General features: G+C 43.9%; 1 protein-coding gene across 1 annotated transcript in view; it reads right to left on the reverse strand.

Moving 5' to 3' along the window:
- Positions 1 to 20,025, reverse strand: part of LOC129210572 (A-kinase anchor protein 13-like) — a 121,899-nt gene that overhangs the window by 24,006 nt on the left and 77,868 nt on the right. The window contains exons 6-7 of the mRNA XM_054836431.1: positions 15,765 to 15,912; positions 5,186 to 5,482 (exon numbers count right to left, since the gene is read on the reverse strand). Coding sequence (XP_054692406.1) covers positions 5,186 to 5,482; positions 15,765 to 15,912 — 445 coding nt within the window. The remainder of the gene's footprint in view (positions 1 to 5,185; positions 5,483 to 15,764; positions 15,913 to 20,025) is intronic.

Raw genomic sequence — 20,025 nt, forward strand, 5'->3', positions numbered from 1 at the left:
CGTTCCTAAAGTTAAGAGGCTGTTAAGCGTTTTATCTAATGAGATGGTCTCCTGGTTATCTGCTCGTAATTGCGGCTGACTATCTCGCAGCTCAAGGGACTGCTGCTCCTTACGCTCCCAGGGGAACGGCTCCGTATCGCGGTTGACCACCCAACCCTCTGCCGGCATTAACCAGCTCCTGGAAGCACCATCTCGACAAGCTCATACCACTGAAACTGCAACCATAGGTCTGGGTTTCACCGCTTACTTTTAATGAGCAAAATGCAAAGACTGTTTGCTCAAAGGTTTTGCTGGAACATTATTTAAAAGGAATTTTGAAAGTGATCTGTTTACTACTGGTAGTTAACTCAAGGATTAAGCTCTCTAAGCTTTTCATACCTGAGCCTTGGGTCCTCCCTAATTTTTTTTTCTGCCTTTTGCCCCCCCCCCCCCCCCCCCCGCAACACAAGTCATAATCATTACTCATACCTCCAAATATTCTGTTCTGGTTTTCTAGTTAGCTTATTTTTTCTTCAGTCATTTAAATAGAAAAATCACAGTCCAATATTTATGTTGTATGCACCCTCAGAATACATATTAAATTTTGATTTCTAGTTATAAAGTGTAACAATCTGTTCCATTTAAACAGCTGCCTTTAAATGCCACTGAGAACAGTAAATAACCCTACTTTTGACAGCAGTAACAACTACCTTCTTTAGAAAGTTACAGAGCACTTGTAATAATGAAGATGGACAGGATTATATGGCACCTGAAAGTAATGCTGTGTTTGGAGCACCATGGTAACAAGAGTAATCCTTAATTATGGATATCCTGAAATTGCGGACGCCATTTGAGTTCATACAGACAGACAGCTAATTAAGAGCAAGGCCCAGGAGTCCCTTACTGCAGAGGGACAGCACGCGGCTGGGAGAAGAGCGCGGTCCTCAGGACACAACCGCCCCGGGACAGAAGCGATGAGGACCGCAGCCGTGCAGGGAGGAGGTCAGGACACACTTGGGGGTCAGACACACTCTTTACCTGCAACGCAAATCCCTTCCCTACACACTCGTGTGCCCTGCCTTGCCCCCGCAACACCAGGACATGCTGCTGCGCCAGCGGAGCAGGACCACGGCACCACCCGTGGTGCTGCTTCCTCCGTCTCCTTCGGCCTCGGCACGTGCCAGCTGTTCTTTTGCTATCCATTTCATCTAAACAAATGGTTGATTATCTTCTGCCTGCCTCAGCAAGACTGGATTGAGCCCAAGGACCTCCGAGGTTAGGAAAACTTTGATGCTCCCATCTTCAGTTCTACTAGTATGGCATCAAGTGGGATCTGGAAGATATTTTACTCTCCCAAAATCCCATTACTTGGGACCTCTTTAAAATATTTTGTATCTGCAGGTAAACCGATACTTAATGCAAGCCTTTCCGGGGTCCTTTTCTCTAGGCTAAGGATTAAAGGCAAAGACTTGTTCTCTGAGATCTTCTAAAAATACCAAGTAGAAGATTCCACCTCAATATCCTACACAGTAGGTGGGTTTAGGAAGAATGAGAAAAATAAGAGAGTTGGAGATTAGGAAGGCAACTTTGAAGTCAGGTGCACAACATCCTATGAATAAACCAGACAGCAAAACCATGGCCACTGCTACTGGAAAAAGGACCACAGGTCCCTTCTCTGCTTTCCAGTCAGCTCCACGGGTGATGGCTGACTGTGATACTTCTCCACAGGAACATAATGTTGATCAAAACACCCTGAAACCTAAGTACATCCTTTCAGAGTAGCTGTCATGAGGATAAGGGTGAGAGGATAGCTTTTATATCACGGGGGAAAATGTTCCATAAAGAAATTGTTATGTAGAAACCTCATTAAAGTCAAATCAGAATCAAATTACAAGGGCAAAGACTTAGAAGCAAGAACTTTGGGCAAGAACGTCACCTTTCCTCAGAAAAGCAAGCAGGAAAAGCTGTGAGACAAGACCACTGATAAATGGTTTGAGAGAGAGGATTCTGTCTTCTGAAGCTGCTTTTCTCATCGGGGGTTCATGATGTCCAGCCACTGCACTCCATCACCTGAGCGTTACTGTCAGTGGTAAGACCAGGCTGGGTACCACGCTCCACGCCGCTGGCTGCTGAACCAAAAGCTTGTCATCAGAGCCCCAATCCTACAAAAACATAGTCTGGTGCTAAAATTGGCACAAAGGGTTTATCCAAAGCTTGCTGAAGGTCCAAATGAATCCACTTTTTTTCAATGGATTTTGGGTGAAGAACTAAGGACTTGTGATCACAAACAACTTTTATCTTTTACACTCCACCTGAATAATATAAATTAATAAATATTTGGTTTTAAGCAGTGTTAACCAAATACCTACAATAATATTGCTGTAGGGATTAGATTAACCAATGCAGGAGCACATGGGGCGTTACATGCCTCCTTCTCCTCGGCGGGATGGACCCTAACCGTGCACTTTGCACTGTGCAAACCTACTGACACAAAAGATTAGATAACAGCCTCGGCAGCCAGAGCTGGGTGTTACTTTTAGCAGCTTCTCTGCCCTTTGGGGTGTAACGGCAACGAACTCCCTGTCCTCTGCTTGAACACCAGTCAGACTTGGGAGGTGAAACCTGAGGGAAACCTCAACAGAGAGCCATCCCCTCCTCAAAAATCAGCACAGAGCTGTGTTTGATGGTGGAGCTTCCACCCGCAGAAAGGCCATTAACTTCCTAACTGTTCTTGCAAAAGCTAGGCTCCTGCTTCAGTCCTTTGAAAAAATCAGTTTTTAAACGTGCTTGACAGCAGCAGCCATCTCTGAACAGCAGTTGCCCATCAAGCTGCTGCAGTCGGGGAGCTGGCTGAGCCTCCCGGCTCGCTCCTGCGTTCAGAGGTTTTGCTAAACAGCAGCGTTTTGTTTCCAACCCACAAGAGCCCATAGAGACATGCCAGCTTAGAGGCAGCGCTAAAAAATCCTTCAAGAAAGGATCTGGCATTTTGTTTTGTTCTCATTTCTATAGTATTTTCCCCTTGGAGAAGGTTATTTGAAGTATCTGGTGCTGACATTTAGCAAAATGTGCAATATGAATTGGAATAGCTGTTCGTAGGTAGTGACACAGCGCAGGACGGGGTGTCCCACTGGAGGGGCACTGGCCAGAACACACGTAATTGTTCAAATGCTCCCACAGTTTCAGCCTTTGCTGTGCTCTTCCCTCTCCCCCACGCAAATTAACCCACAAGCACCGGCACAGGGGTGCTACATTTTACCACAGAAGTTTGTCTAATTTAGTGCTCCATCATAAGTCAAAGACACCTCTTCCACCTTGCTCTAACAAAACAGTTTCGTGACCAAAAGGATGCGTACGCATTCCTGTCACGATCACAAAGATTCCCCCAAATACCTTATGTATAATTGCCTCACTGCAAAAAATTACCAGATAAATCTGCCTCTAGCAAAAAAGCTGATCAGAAGATGAAAGACAGACCAAGACATCGATAAACTGCCTGCTTTCAGTTATTTACGAAAGGACTCGCCTCAAGGGAACATGTTTTATAGCTCCAATATTCTTGGATGAAAGTTGCATTTTTAGTGCCATTGTATTTATTCACTTATACTTTTGTTTACAAAAACCTCACCACAAGGTGCCAAAACGCTCAGCACTGCAGAGCTCCCCGTTCTCACTGGGGACGCAATGGATGTTCTACCGGTCCGTTCGCATTCAGAGCCGCACACAACCGCCACTTCCAGGCACACGAGTGCCTGCTGAGCAGATCAATGTAAATCCCATGACCTGACTTCCCCAAGTGCTGATCTTCCAAAGAATAATCAAAAGTCAAAAAGAGAAACCAGATCTCAGCCTTCCTGCAAAATCATCGACAATTCAGAGCCTCAATCAAAGCTTTTGTTAACTTAAGATCACTTTGACTGTATTTTTTCACTTAACCCACAAATGTCTGCATTATCACAGCTTTTTTAAATGCAGAAAAAAAACATCAGTGTCTTCCACACAGAGGAAAAAAATACCTAGCGTTTATCTCCTCATAAACATATGACAGCATCTGGATTTCTATCCAGAAACCATTAAACATGATCAAATCTTTTAACATCTGTGAACACTGCTTCAGTTGCCTGCCTGTGTATTCACATTTACAAAAGCAGTCAGCAAGGCAGTGAAAAATAAAGCAAGAAAAACTGCAGAAAACCCTGTCTTGGTGAGCAGAACTGAGCCTGCTGCGCCGAGCAAGCCACATCCCATCACTCTCCGAATGCTTACGCCTTCGCATCCTATAAAAGATAACGCACGCCTCACGGCCACATTCCTTAAGTGAAACTATTTGCCGAAACACCCTGAAAATTTACGGGAAGAACTTGTACACCCTGGAACTAACCCCCCAGTGCATCAATACGCTTCCGTAAGCTTCCCTGTGACAAAAAAACCTCCCAAAACCGAACTCCAAGGACATGGGCATGCCACAGCATCCCAAATGCCTCGGCACTTCTGCTTCACCAGTCGGCAGAGACTTTGAGACGGCCTCGGGCTTTATTTATAAGTTCTCAGCAGCCCTCTCTGCTGCGGTTAAGGGCTACTGCTAGTCAGGCTTTTCCACCTTCACTCTCTTTTATTTGCAAAATTGTCCGAGGCTCATTTATTTTGGGGAACGTCTATGTTCATCCAGCTGGGGTGCAACCAGGGATGCAATACAAATCCTCAGGGGCAGAGCCCCAACTTCTCCAAGAAAAATTAGATGTATTATTTTCCACATTACAGTCACTGTACACATGTGCTGTAAAATCAACATTTACCACAAGTGCCAATTTTGTGGCACAGGGATAATATTCCCAGGAGCATCCGACTTTCTGTACACAGACAGGTTTCTTTCACAAATCTCACAAGCGTGATACACACACCACTGCGCGCACACACAAAAAATAGTCCTTCTGGGTCGATGTTAAAACATTGACTATTTACAACAGCTTGTGCTATTTCATAGGAAAAAAACACAGAGAAAACATTAGCGCCTCATGTTAGAAGGCAGCTGAAGTGCAAAGCACAGGATGCAGATGTAGTAGGGGCACACGCTAGTGCACATCACGTCCATCCCCAACACACCCTTTCAAAGACGTGTGGAGGGTTCCCAAAGCAGGGGACCTTTTCTCACAGGTTTTTTACCTCTCTCCCAACCCACGAGTCTCACACGAGCCCTAGAGCTCCTCACCGGTCAGGGACTGGTCTGCTCCCAGCACGTTCCATTCTGCCGGCAGTTTCAGGTGTCGAAATGCCAAAGCCACTTTCTCATCCAAAAAGTCCACATCAGCAGCGGGTGGTCTTGACCGGTCCAAGAAGCGGGTGAAGTTCAGTGCCTGCTGGTTGCCAGCGCAGGTGGCCAGAAACTGGGCGGCATCGTAGGCTTCATCCTGGATAAACTGGAAACTGTCTTCTGCCACAACCAGAACAGGGTGACCTTCTCTAGAGGCACAAAGTGCCACCTTCACCGTCTCACAGCAGTCATGGCCTGCAAAATAAAACCAAGGGGAAACAGTAAAGAGAACAATCAGACACGCTGAAGAAACATAGCCGAGCAACTCCTTTGACACTTACAGTCATTACGCTAAATCAGGTAAGAACGAGTTATGGAGGGTCACAGCTCTAAGTTATATATAAATTCCCAAGATAGTGTTTATCAGAGGTATTTCTTGCCAATTTTAAAAGGAAAAAATGTGTGACTGTTCTCTGCATGGCACAAATAAACCAAGAAATATAAGGCACACTCACATGACCAGACTATTTTCGATCAGCAGCAAGTAAACTCAAGAGCGTTAAGTAATTCAAGCGAAGGTTTTGCTAATGTCCCAATGGAAGTTACAGTCCAAACAGTCAGATTATACGGCCAAACTTTTCCCTTCCAGCTCCACAGGACTCCAGTAACTCACCAGACAGCAGAATCCGAGAGTGCTGCAAAACTACGTACTCCGAATGCTGTCACAACGCTTGGCTTGTACCCAAACCCCTGCAATTTCACCTAAAATAGAAGCCTAAAAAGCAGCAATGGCCACGAGAGCACAACCTGCCCAGGCACGCCCTGCGCATGCCTCCCATCTCAGGCTCGCTGCTGCTCCTGCCCTTTGCATTTGGGTTCACCTAACAAAACTAAAACTAAGCTCCTCCTGCTAAACAAAAACATGGAGATGGCCACTTTCCATATTTACAAAACAAAAAGATCCGGAAGTTTGATAACTTTAAAGTTTATTTATTTATTTAGAGGAAGCAAGAGAAAGGATGCTTTGGCATGGCAGCAATTTCATTGACTCAGAAACTGAAAAAATTTAAATAAAAAAAAAAGCACACCAAAAGCCACACCACCTTTTTTGCAACTTTAAAAGGAAAAATATACTGTGTGTCCAACACGATCAGCACTAGTAATTGTCAGACCTGCCCCTTCAATAATAAGGTTTGTGTTGCAAGTTCACCGTGAGGCACAGTTTCTTGTTCCAGTCTCGGGCTGACATCATGGCTGTTTTTGCCAGAACAGCATGGACCCTGCACTAATTACTGGAAAACCTTCTTTTTGCCCATGACCTCAGCATACTACTACATTCATGAAACCCTGCTTAATTAAATACAAAATGACGATTTATTTTTAAAGGCTTGAAAATTCAATTTAAGCCCCTATTTGTGGTCAGTGGGAAAGTTTCCTTCTTGTGTCGGGGCCCTTTGCTGTTGATTTCCCTGACAAAAGGAAAAATATGTCCCTAATCTTCATGGTCTTTCAGCCAACCTTCCCAATCTGTTCTGAGGCTTTTGGCATCTATACAGGTTTTGTCTGCTGAAAGAGGCGATCCTGAAGTTAATTGAAGGGTCAAAACTGCTATTAGGACACTGCGGGTAGCACCAAAAATTGTCAGAGACGAGGCTGTGTGGCTTCCTAAGGAGAGCAAATGCGGCTGGAAAGGTATCAAAGACAAGTGTAGAAGGGGAGGAAAACACACATGGATGTCGCTGCAACAGCTCAATACAGCCGGGAGGCTCTGAAGCTGAAAGGCGAGAAAGCTTCTCTCCTTCCAGCATCGTGCATCTATTCGCAAGAGGATGATGTGAAAGCTGAAGGAACAAGATTAACCAGTATTGATCTTATAAAAAAGATTAACAGTAAGAAGACCTACTTCTACTGTTCTTGGAAATATTGCACATGCGTTCTAATATATCATCTGTCAATAGGACGGGCAAGGAACTCGGCAGCGCAGATGAAACCCATCCACAAGCTCCACTCATCCCCACAGCAGAAGCCTCAAATGTTCAGTGGAGAAGTGGAGGAACAGCACAACTCTGGGGGAGCTTGCCTTTAATGCCTCCCCCTACACCTTCTTGCTTTGCTCATCTTCCTAAGGACATCAGAATAAGGACAAGGTAAGACTTAATTAATTGTTTATAGCCTCCAGAAAAGCAGCGAGGTATACACAGGCTGTACAGAAGGCCACGCTATCCCACGGGAGCCAACTCAAGCGCTGCAAACTTGGCTCTCCCTAATGCAAAGCAGTGGAAGTTTGCTAGAGTGCAGTTAAGAAAAATCATAATAAAAGACTCCTTAATAGCATGAGAAAAGATAAACCTTTGATTTATTTTTTAAAAAACTATTTTCTGTGTACTCCCATAAGAATCCCATCTACAGAATAACCTAGAACATGGCTACTCTGCCAGCGGGCTTTCAGGACTGAAGCAGAAGGCAAACGTGGCCTGTGAGCAGCTATAGAGAAACACTTCGGGACAGTCACTTCGTGGTAAAGAAACCAAACAACTCTTCCGTGGGACAGCAAAAGCTCCTCCATTGTGACAACAACTAGAGAAACCTCAGTCAAGAGACACAATCTCTTTAAACCGGTACATCATGGAGACATGCAAAGTTCTCTTGGATGGGCCTTATGTGAAACACCAACCCCAAAATTAAGCAAAGCTACAGGATTGTTCAATGCAATGCAAGGGGAGGTGACAATAAGGCCATGTCCTGATCTGCAGCCAACAATGGTTCTCTTGAACCACCCCCCCCAGATATCTAATACAGCCTTGAGAGGGAGGTGACAGTGCTGACGATCCATTTTCATCTCATAGGATCAAACAAGCATCGTGCTAAATCCTGGGGAATGTTCTTCGAAAGGGCAACCACTCGCAACGCTTTGATGTTCTCCTTCCTTACATCTGAGAAGACGTCAGACTCGGGGGGGGGGGGGTGGGGGTGGGGGGGGGTGGGGGGGGGCAGGAGTCTGGGACAGGTTCTGGCTTTTGGCAAACGGTTCAAACAAAAGAGAAGCCAGTAACTAACAAGGGCAGCCAATACTAAAAAGATTACTCAAGAGGTCTTTGCCCCCTGCTTTGAAACCTCTACCAGAACGATGTAAGCAAACATGTCCCCAATACATGAACCTTCTGAAGCAACTGTCGGTGGGGCAACACTTCTCTCCACATCAAAGACCGTGGCCTCCTTTGCCTAGACTAATATCTGAACTTCAACAGTCCTTTTTTTCTTCCAGAGCATTAGCAAAAGTGAGCTAAGCTTTCTGGCACTCTCAGGAGATAAGTGGTTATCATCTGTGAAACAAGCCCCAATCTGTTTTTACAAGGTTCAGGAACTTGCCCAAGATCACAAGGAGCTCCGGGCAGGGCCAGAACAGACGATACTGCTCTTGACCATCTCTTTTCTGCTCCAGCTGGTAGTCAGTGGGGCTTTCTCCTAGCATGGGTTAAGCACCAAGTGATGCACTCTGCAAGCATCGGGGCATTTGCCTATCAACTGCTGTAACTCCCTCGGACACCTTCCCCAGAAGTGGAACAAAAGAATTTCTGACTCATCAAAAAGGCAAAAAACCCAACAACCCCTGGGTGTGTCAGGAAGAGCGATGAGCCTATTTATAGCCTGTTTATAAAGGTTTGCATTTTGGTAGGCTGAAAACACACCTACCTGAATAAATCACGCCCATGAGTGCAACCACAGAAGGGAGGAGAAATCTCCGCACTTCACAATGCGATCAGGTTTGGGGTGCTGCCCAGCACCCCTCCTGATTGCCTTCAGTCTTCCCCAGAAATCAGGCCCTTTGCCCAAAATAGCAATCAAAAGCAAATGACAAAATACTGAACACCAACACACTGGTATCATCCAGCGGTATCCCAGTGTGAATTTTAACTCTTCGAACAAATACAACGGTGTTTCTACCTCGCTGATGTCTCAGACTGCGCAGAATAATATCACGTGTACAGCTAGGCTACTCTTCTTCATACTTTTTATTTGCCACAGTACAAAATTAGGTCATTTATATGCTGGCCTAACTCTGATAAAAGTCAAATAACTCCTTAATTCTTCTTACACTGCATTTTACCTCATTTCTCTTTCCGCTTCTCAGTTACTTTAAATTTAGCTGGAAACAATTCACGCCTTGGACCTGTTTTGAGAACTGTCAACATATTGCAGGAAAACCACAGAAATTAAAAAAACCCTATTTCGGTCTACGCAGAGATGGGCGCAGCAACTGCTTCTGTCGTAATAAAGCAAATTCCTCATCCTCACATAAAACAATACTGTATAAGTGATTTTAAATAAGACAATAACCCTTGAACTAAGGGATTCTTTACGGGGTCAGTTAATGAAGCTTGCTTTGGGCAGGACATAAGAACAAAAAATGAAAACATGGGGTTCTGGTGTCTCTGTACTTATCCCTGAAGAGCTGAGACGCATTGGTATGACAGCACTGCATCCTCTACGTGGTAACGATACGAAACAATGAGCAGCAGCAAAGGTGGAGATTTCTGAGCTCTAAGTAATTAACAGACAAGTTAATGTACGGTCATATACCTGGCTGGCTAATTGGTACCTGTGTCTGATCTAGGGTGTGGTTAAAAGGGTGACAGCAAAACTCTTTGGGCTTTTTATCACTAAACAAGGTGTGCATGGAGACAAAACACCCCTCAACAGAGCTTTAGCAAAACATGATTTCATTTCCTCCTCCTCTAAAAGTGGAAATCCTGTCCAAACCTCCTATTTTCAGAATTCACATTTCAGCTATCAAACAATGGGCCTCCAGCCTGGGCAGCTATTTAAAGCCCTGCTGGAAGCACATGTTTGGGTTTGCCTGGTAGGTGACTAAGGACACGGGTGCTAATTGCATCCTCTGAGTTACCATGGCGGGGCTGGGTTGAAAGAGGTTTTACAAAGAGATTTAAGCAGGACATGAAAGCCAGACAAGAAACGTGGTGAATCTCATGGAGCATCCCGGATTTGCATCCAAGAGATGTTGCCATCTGGTGGCTCGTGGACAGGGAAATCAAGGGATCTCCCGTGGCCATCTGAAAAGTGGTGGTTCTCTGCTTCCGAAATCCCAGATTCTGGTTCTGAAAAATCAGAGTCCGTATTTGAAGTGCGTTTCTGTGATTTACACAGTTACCGTACTCTCTCTTGCAACACAGGAAACTTTATGAAATACATAGGCACAGTACCAGTAACAGACCGGAGCCTTTGTTTTTCATTTTAAACCCTCAACTATTAATATGCAGAGTGCAGAAAGATTTTTTTTAAGGCCCTTTATACTGCAGATGTCCCAAAAATCTATAGAAATGCAAGACCCCACACATTACATCATAAATAATTTCAATACAGATTCAATCACTTTTTCCTGTGACTGATGTCATCTAGAACTGGCATCATTTCCTTTTAATTACACTGCCTAGAGCAATTAAGTACACCAAAGAGGATAGACTGCAAAAAGTCTTACTGGCTATGCTCTTTTATTCTATTTTAGGGGGTTTTTTTGTTTCATAATTAAGAGTATTTTCAAATCCACAACTGGTATTGCCAAGTGGTCATTTATTATGCAACTTGTTTACCCTTTTGGTCTACCAGTACAAAGATTGTAATTCATGAAATATAGCTTTTTTTTTTTTCTATGAGAAGTTGTTTCCTAGGGGAAAAACAAAGTCTGTGGTAGAAAAGAATAAAACATGAACACATGTAAGGGATTTCACAGTAAAATAAGTTTGAAATAAAGATATTTCCAAGCTAATTGAAATTAATCTTAATTATCCTTTTAACTAGCAGAAAGAAAGTAGAAAGAAAAAAAAATATCTGAAAACTCCAGGAATTAAGAATAAGTAAAAGACTGAAACCTGCTTCTCCAACCCAGCTTAAGCCCAGAGAGAAAGCTCCCTGTGAGTCAAGGCATTCGGAGTAAACAGGAGTGTCTCAGCCCTGTGAAACTGCTGGCAACCAGCCGCCAGGCCACCTCTCAGGCCCTTCTTCTGCCTCTCATTTCGCTCCTCCTCCTCCCCTTTGAAACCCGTACAAGAATCCCGCACCTTCTGAGATCAACCAACGAGAAAAAGTGATGTAGGTATTACAGAGCAAAGCTCAGCGCGCCCCTACACATTGCAACAGCACGCACAAGGGCAATTATTATCTCACAAAATTACCTTCCTTACTGTTTCAGTGACTCAACTTAGAGACAGCGCATTTCTTACCCTCCTCTTGCTGGATTAGGAGCTGCTGCAGCTCTGCACTTACAGTACTGGACTGTCTCTCCCTATTTTCCTCCACTGAGCTCCTCTGCATTTCCCAGATACCACACTCCAGCCTTTAAACGCAAAGCCAAACCCGTGCCCAGTGAGGCAGCCCTTCCCGTGACGGCACACAACTTGCACTAGATGCACCGCACAAATACTCGCGAGCTCCCAGCAGCCCAGCTCGCTCCGTGAGCTTTCTCCTGCGAGAAAGTTCTCTCCAAATCTGCCCGAGAGCCTCCTGATCCCAAGATGCCTCCGCTGCCCACGGCAGGCTGTGGTCATGGCTTTTGACTCATGTGGACAGGAATGAGGTCATTCCTCCTTTTGTTGGTTTGTTTGCCAGATCATGGTCTGAGGCTTTTTATTCTAAGTGGGTTTTTTCCAGCGGGGAAAAGCTGCTCTAGCAGCAGAGGCAGGCAATGAGGCTGCTGCCTTGCAATCGAGTTTCACTTCTCTGCTTTAACAAAAACGTCCTGCGCTACCACGTGCAATCTGCTTGGCCGTTCAATGTCTCGGCTACCCTCCGCAGAGATGTTGGGAAGAGAAAAATGTATTAAATACGATGACAGTCTCGGCTACTTCAGTAATAAGGACTTGCTGAAAAGCTCAGTTTGTGACCAACACTAAGTAGGATGAGCATCCATGACGCAACCGGACACGTCCATCCCCAGCAGTACAATTTCAGCAGCAACGACGGTTTAGCCATAGCAGCAGAGCTGACATCATCTCTCTGCATCCTTCCCTGCTCAGACCTTTGGTATTTTCTTACTCCAGTGACCATGCTTTTGCCACTAACTATATCCAAACTAGAGCAACATCCATTGCCACAGCATCTCTGCCTGCCACGCAGATGGACCTTAACGTGAGAAGTGTCCAATGAGACAGTGTTTAAAACTGTTCTGCAGAACTACAGAATGCTTCTGGTACAGAGGAAAACTTCTTCGGTTATGGAGAATTCGAACGAGATCATTTAGACATTGAAGCATTTTACTAGTGACGGTAAAGCAATAGTTAAATAAGTTTCAAGTGCCTTTTCACTACGGCAAACAGAAGCTTTGTTGGATGATGTTACCTGATTTGTCCTCGGGCTGGCAAAAGAGCTACTGGAAGCACACAAAACATCATCTGCTGCCTAATTCTTGTAACTCAGTAGCTTATTTTGATACTTCAAGTTATGACAGATCAGCTGAGATGAGAATCTGTTCCTTACGAGGGGAAATTATTTCCCTTAAATTCATAACACAGTCAATAGCGGGGCAGGATAACCACCCCAACCCATCCTTCAGAGCAAGCACAAACATACTGGCAAGTATTCGGTCCTTTGAGTGACCGCTGAATCTACATTTAGCCACATCTTCAGGTAAAAAAAAAGCTGCTCCCATGAATTTACAATCACAAGTGTCTTCTTTTATTATGTACAGAATTAAAAGCTTAGATTTCAGCAGCACTGTTAAGCATATATACTTAACGTTTAAGGCTGATGATAAAGACAGCATAAGAAAGAGGTAGATTAGTAATTATACAAAATGCAGCAGTCATTTGACTCTGCAATGGTAAGCTTTTATTTAGGTACGGCCTTACAGGATGTAGAGAATTTTCGCACACAATGAGAATTTAGGAGGTATTCTGACAGTTTACATTTCCATTCCATTTTCTTTAATTTCTCATCTAAAGCCACCTTTCGGTGTTGAGATTTTTTTTTTTTTTTTAAAACTTGATTTCCTTTGAAAGCCTTACTAAAACATTCTACTTAATTTTAGCAGCAGATGTAATCAAATAATTTCTCTTTCTGTTTTTTACGCCTCCATGCCTCACCAAAACTACTGAAAAAGTGAAGGCAAAAAGGATGTTTAAAAATCTGGTTTTGTTTTTACATCAGCCTTAACCAAATTATGGTCATGCCAGCCCCTGATGGACTTCATCTGAAGTCCCCTGGGGACCACGTGAAACTCTGAGGACTTGGGATGAGGATGAGAAAAGAGCCTCCAAGCCCAGAAGGGAAGCAGAGGAAGTTCAAGCAAGGCCGGTGGAGGGGCTGGGTATGCTCCTGAGTGAATCAACCCTTCCTTCATCCACACCTCGCATCGCAGGGACAAAGGAAAGATGCTTAAAGCTGGAAGTGAAGAGATTTTGGCTAAAAGCTGAGTTTCCTTGCACAGCACTTGCTAAGTACCAGGGCCTGGATGTTTAAAGAAGGGCTGGTCTCCCACACAGTCTCTTGTTCATGGCTAATCCTACGGTGAGGTCAAGTAACATTAGTTCTGAGTCACCACAACCATCCCCAAGGCAACCAGCCGAATATACAGTGTAAACACATGATTACAGATTCACCATCGAGTTCAGGAAGGAGGAGGAGGAGGAGGAAGAGCTGGGCTGAAATAAGTCATGCTCTTATTGAAATCAGAGCTGAAGCAACACTGGACAGACGTCTGTGTCTGTGGAGGGGTATGAAAAAACTGGATTTTCCCCATTTTGCTTCTCCCCAGCACCCCCTTCATCACTGAAGTCTTTTTATTCTCAGGTAGTTTCTCCAAAATGAGGTACAAGCACAGAAGAGGGTGTTTTCCAAACAGTTGCTTTACATCTGAGAAGTCATCTCTTCCCTTGCACTGCAGCCCTGGGCAGCGTTATCTGGCAGGAATGGGACTACCTTTCTGAAAAGTCCGTTAAAACTTAGCCGTAGAAGTGCGTTAAAACTGATACAAGCTGTATTTTGGGACAGCACCCATCCCTACGTAGCATCCCACACCACAAGATCACAATTCTACTGGGTTAAAAAAAAAAATAATAAAAAGCCCATTATAACTGAAGGAACAATTGAGAGCAAAATCCCTCCTTTTCCCTTTGAATCACGAGCAGAGTCAGATTTCCCACTAACAGTGAAAAAATGAGCCCCTGGGAGCTCTCCCCAGTGACTCAGTTGCGTTCGGGGCTGGCAGGACAGGCAGAGCCCAGAGCATCACCCTGGGTACCGCCGGGCAGCCACCGCTGCTCCGAGGACGTCAGGGCCGGCGGGGATAGGAAAGCATCGCTCCCGCCCGGAAATCCCATGAAGCACGCCGGATCCCGCGCGGGCTGAAGGCAAACACTGAAGCTTTTCAGTTCTGTTCTTGGCGACACAGCCGCGGTCCCGAGGGGGAGGTGAGGTCATTGCAAAGCGGGGCTGGCAGAGCCCCGCCACACAAAAGCACGGAAGGACTCACCCCTTCTTCTCCCTCCTCTGGGAGAAAATAAGCACTAATCTAATTGATTGCACAGGGCTCTAGTCGTCACTAACTGTAAAAAGACTTCTCTTCCCAAGCTAATTGAACAAACCGAACAGCACAAAAAGAGGAGGAAATGAAAAAATACGGTGGCCAACTTTTAGCCGCTTATTCCCAGGAGGAGAAACTCCTTAGCCCAAATTTTACTTCACATGCATCTCTCGTAAAACAATACCTACAAGACAGATAAAAAGGCAAACCCACGAAATACACTTGATTGCTTAAGCTATACTTCATAGTGAAAATGTCAGGCGTTTTTCTCACACTAGTATCAATGTGCTGCATAGCAACAAGTCAGAATGAAAGGTTAATGGTAAGGACCGCAGCCTGGAACACGCTCATTCCCACGGTCCTGAAGTCACCAAAGGAAAACGTCGCGCCGATTTGTTTTGTTTTGTTAAAGGCACGAAGGCTTAAAAAGAGCGGTGGGCTTTTATGTGCAGACCCACTTCGTCTGACCCGGCTGCGCCGCAGGGATGGCACCAAGCACCATACGCTGCCTGCCGCTGCAAGAGCTTCAGAAACTCTGTGTTGGCCCCGATCCGCACGACGGGATTTAGGGGAAAAGGGTTGCATTTCACCAGGAATACAGCAATAAACCACACTGAGTTAAGTGGATCCTAAGTTTAGCTAGGACTTACCAGGCTGTACACTGCTCGGATAAAAGCATCTCCAACCTTGCAAATGTGTCTTCCGTTATCTTGCTCGTGTTTAAAAGCTTTTTACTATGTGTAAATACAACTGTGTATCTTCTACAATAGAATCCCATAGTTACACTATAGATAATTGCAATCTCAGAGTCATATAATTGCAGCGAAATCAAGTGAGAGATTTTTAAAACGCAAAAGCAATCATCCAAGCCACACCTTCTCTCTATGAATGTGTAAATGAGGAAAAGGACAACCAACCAAACAGCATTACATTTCAGTCTACTTGAATTAACCAAATTTCACAGACTGATATACTGATGTGCAAAGAAAAGCAATTGTTTACCAGGAGAAATTGTTTCCAGACTCCCAGGATTAATCTTTCTCGTGCTTGTGCAGTGTTGGACAGTTGACCCAGTGAACACCAAGTAAAAAACTACATCATCTTCAACTTTATCTTCCTCGGTCAGCTGCACTGTAATAACAGAGTCACCCTAGGAAAAAGGACAAGGAGGAGGTTAGGTTTACATTTTTAAGAACTGCATTACATAAAATAAAACTTCTCTACCTCCGGGGCTCCTGCTTCCCATTCATACACCCCTTTCACACGACTCAGGGCCCATCCTAATTTTCAGATATGCAAGTCATCCCTAGCATGCCTCTCAGCATCCCAGCCAGCCAACCAGCTAGGAAATATGTTGAGCACAGCTCTAGGAAGAGATACGTAGAAATCTCAAGGGTATATTTCAAAATAGCAACTTAATATGGTGAAATCACGCCAAGTCTGACAGACATGAGCACACATCCCACACAGGGTTTTGGGTTTGGTTTTTTTTTAATACACACACGCGCATATATACACACACATGCGCCCCCACATACGCATAGCTAAAACAACAGAATTGAGACAGCAGCCTAAAATTGCCTCTGTCTTCATAAATTTGAACAAACTCCCTAATTCTTGCTGGAGCATTCACTTTCCCCGACCGAAGCTAGCCGCTGTGCTGGTAGTTCCAGTGTAACCAACTTAATCACTGAACACATCTCATTCTCCATCCATAAACAAAGATACGAAAGGTTCATATCCACTGAGATTTTTTTCCACCTTCCATACAAAAAACCCAGTAACCGTGGCCACACAGACAGCAGTAGTAGTTCTCACTCAGCATCTATAAGCTCCTGCCTTGGTGAAAAGCTCTGTACACTATAAAAACCAGCAATTCTTTAAGCCCTGAAATCTGTCGTGCTCTGTTGACCGAACGGTCCCGCTTAGTTTCAGGGAGGCTTTATTTCAGAATCTCAGTATATTCTATCATTTTGCTCATCTTTGCTATCGGTAAGAATTATAAAGGGCACACACGTTATCATAGTTAACCCAGCACAGGATCCATACACCTGCACGGACAACAACAGGAGCAACAGCCACAACTTCAGTTTTCCATGGGGAAGGGAAAGCAAGGAAAGAGGACGGCTTGCAGTTACTACAGCACTAAGTGAAGCATGTTCATTTGATCTCCCCATACAGCGTTTATCTGCCCGAAGAATTACATAAACTACGAGACACCGAGAACAACAGACTGTGCAGTGACCTTCTGCCCCTTTTCTATCAAGATCAAAACCAGTTGGATGCCCCAGTTTTACACTGCAGCTGCATTCGCCAGCTCTCTGCCACCGCCCCACTGAGCACATGGTTAAGGCTGCAAATCTGGAAATGATTTTTTTATTATTATTTTTGCAGATTATGTAATTCCAATTTGCATATCCAATAGAATACGCATGTCTTTTCATTTAAAACCTCCTTAAGATCACTCAGTTCATCCCTTCGCTTTGTCAAACATAACTATTGCAGAAAAATCCCAGACTTCCAAGCCATCCCGTACACCCGTGCTGCGTTAGCATCGCTTCCCACGCTCCGTCTTGCGTCTCCCCCCGTTCTCCTTCAGCTCGGCTCCTTTTACACCCCACCATGGTTTCCTCCTCCCAGGTTCACGTCCAGTTCTCCTCCTCTGATCCGGCCTGTCTGGTACCTCTTGCCAGGGGCAGGGTTGCACCTTGTTTTGATAGAAACAAGGTTTTGCAGTGCAATACACAACCAGCCCCTGGTCTTAAAAAAAAATATATGGGTCAGTCTTACAACACACAGGAAAGAAAACCATGAATTCAGAAAAGATGAACGGAGCAGCGAGTCTACTTTACATTTCCAGGTGTTGCACAGTGACAAATGTACGTTTTAGGAAGGTCTCGCATGATAATATTGGACCAGACTTCCAGCTGGGGAGAAAGGAACCGTGTAGCAAAAGTATATAACACATACAATCAGTGCTAAAATAAAAACAGGTGCAAAAAAATAAATCAAGCTTTAAATTCAAGCATGACCAGTTCACATGCTGAGTTGAAAACTAAATATTCCATTTCAAGCAAAAGGATCCAGTTTTGAGCAGAATTTCAAAAAAAACAAAAGCCGAAATTTTAACCTATAAACCCTTTGTGCTTTGGGTTTTATATCCATCTTTTTTCAAACTGTTCCTCCGTTAAGGCATGAACATACAAAGTACTTAAACGGACTTAAAATGCACGTGACATTTCAGGATGCTCATCAACAGGGCTGATTGTTTAAAGTGGTATCTGTTAAAGGAGATTTTTCTTTTATTTAACTCAGAAATGAAGTACAGCTAGTCTAATTCCTGTGAAAGGAAAGTAAATCACTTCCATATCAAGGACAAGCAATTTAATTTGCAGCATTATTGCAAAAACTATTTTGTATGTTTAGTTATTGACAAAAGACATGTAAAAAGCCTGAACACCAAAGGTTCCACATAACCTGAAATCTGTCTAAACTGGGGCTTAAAAAAGAGAAATAAAAAAAAAAAGACAGCTGAGTTTCTCATATAGATACCTGAATTTTAGGTGTGGAGCAGCCTGACCTAATTTTGACAGTGGTCCTGCTTTGCGGGGTGGTTAGACCAGATGAACTCCAGCTGTCCTATCTAACCAAAATTATTATATTTATATTTTCATTCAGTTTACTTCAGTTCATGTTTAAGTCTACAGGAAGCACAAATTATCATCAGCTGATATCATTTTACAAGGCTCTTCAGCTGTGTCTAAGTAGCCCTTTACAGTGGGATGGTCCCCACCGCCCTGCTCCCTTCTCCTCTTCTGGAGGACCCTCTGGCAAAAGAGTAAAGGGGAACACCCAAGAGCCTTAATACGATAACTGAGCATTTTATTTTTTTCTTTAATTGATATTTTACATTGTCTCCAAAGATCTTGAGCAAGATCGATAACGTGCCACTTAACTGCTGCGTGCTTCAGTTTACTTACAGGTGTCTTCTGAGCTACCTCTTCGCTGTGCGGTGCGTGGTACCGCTCACCGTGCGCGATGGGATCCGAGATCCCAGAAGGAAAAGAACAAAGCACTAAATAACAAAGACCGTCCTCCTTCAACGCACATCTCCACTTCCCAGTTATTAACAATTTCGTTGTCCACTGCCAATTTTAATTTGATTTTTCAAAGTCATACTGAAACAACGTATTTATTTGAAAAGGAAATAACGCACAGAACAAACTCTCTTTCAACCATTTTTGGAGTTAAAGAAAATCAGTTACAAATGCAGCCAAATTCCTCCAACCCACATAGAAGACTTTCCAACAGCACTATTGCATTCAGCCTCAAAAAACATTTTAATTGAAGTATGTTTACCTTTATTCATTTAATATTGTCCAAAAAATGTCATCTGTTCAGTATCACTGCCACACAAGGTGGTTATTATAACCCCTCTTTCATCCCGAATGGCTAGAAATGGGAGGCCGGCCTGCCAATATCCCCTTGGTGAAAGTACAGACAGATCAAAGTCATTCTCTGGAATGCTCCAACAAATAAGAATAATTTAATTTCAAAACTAGTTTGGATCGACTAATATTTACTTGGCTTAAAGCCCATTGGAAATGAAAACATTCCATTTTGGTCCATTCATGAAAGAGGTCACCCTCTCCCTCGTTCGGATCTGAAAATCTCTGGCTTCGGATAGCTGTAACAACAGGGATGTGGCACTCTCCTCTAAGTATATTCCCTTCCTCCAGCCAAAGGGAGAAAGCGGAAGGTCTGCCTCGACGAGGGATGGGTTTAAAGCCCCGACCTTGGGCTTTCAACTCCTATAAAACAATTCAGAAGGGGATTTTAGTGTGGCACATCTCTGAACCTTTGGCTTAGGTAAGGCAACAGAAATGCAATTATCTCTATAAAAGCCCAAATGCTGTTCCTAGGTCTGAAAACCAAAGCCAGATAGACCATGCACCTGTTTGTCAGCATATTTTGTTGGCATTAGGACTACTCCACCTTTTCAGGTATTTGTTTTTCCAATTCTGCAGTTACAAAGGTACGGAGATTGCGTGTAGGCAAAGTACAAGCAACTCTGAGTAATCACCTCTTCTTTCTCAGACTTGGTTTCAGTGTCTGTAAAGGTGAACTATTTACCTTCAAAGGATTTTTTTTTTTTTTTAAAATAGATGACTTTAGCAATATTTGGAAGTGACAATGAAGTGAACAAAATCTTTAAGCTCAAAAGAGAACAAGATCACTTATGTAAAATGCTATCCACCTTCCA

The sequence above is a fragment of the Grus americana genome, chromosome 10 (assembly GCF_028858705.1).
Source record: "Grus americana isolate bGruAme1 chromosome 10, bGruAme1.mat, whole genome shotgun sequence".
NCBI classification, from domain to species: Eukaryota; Metazoa; Chordata; class Aves; order Gruiformes; family Gruidae; genus Grus; species Grus americana.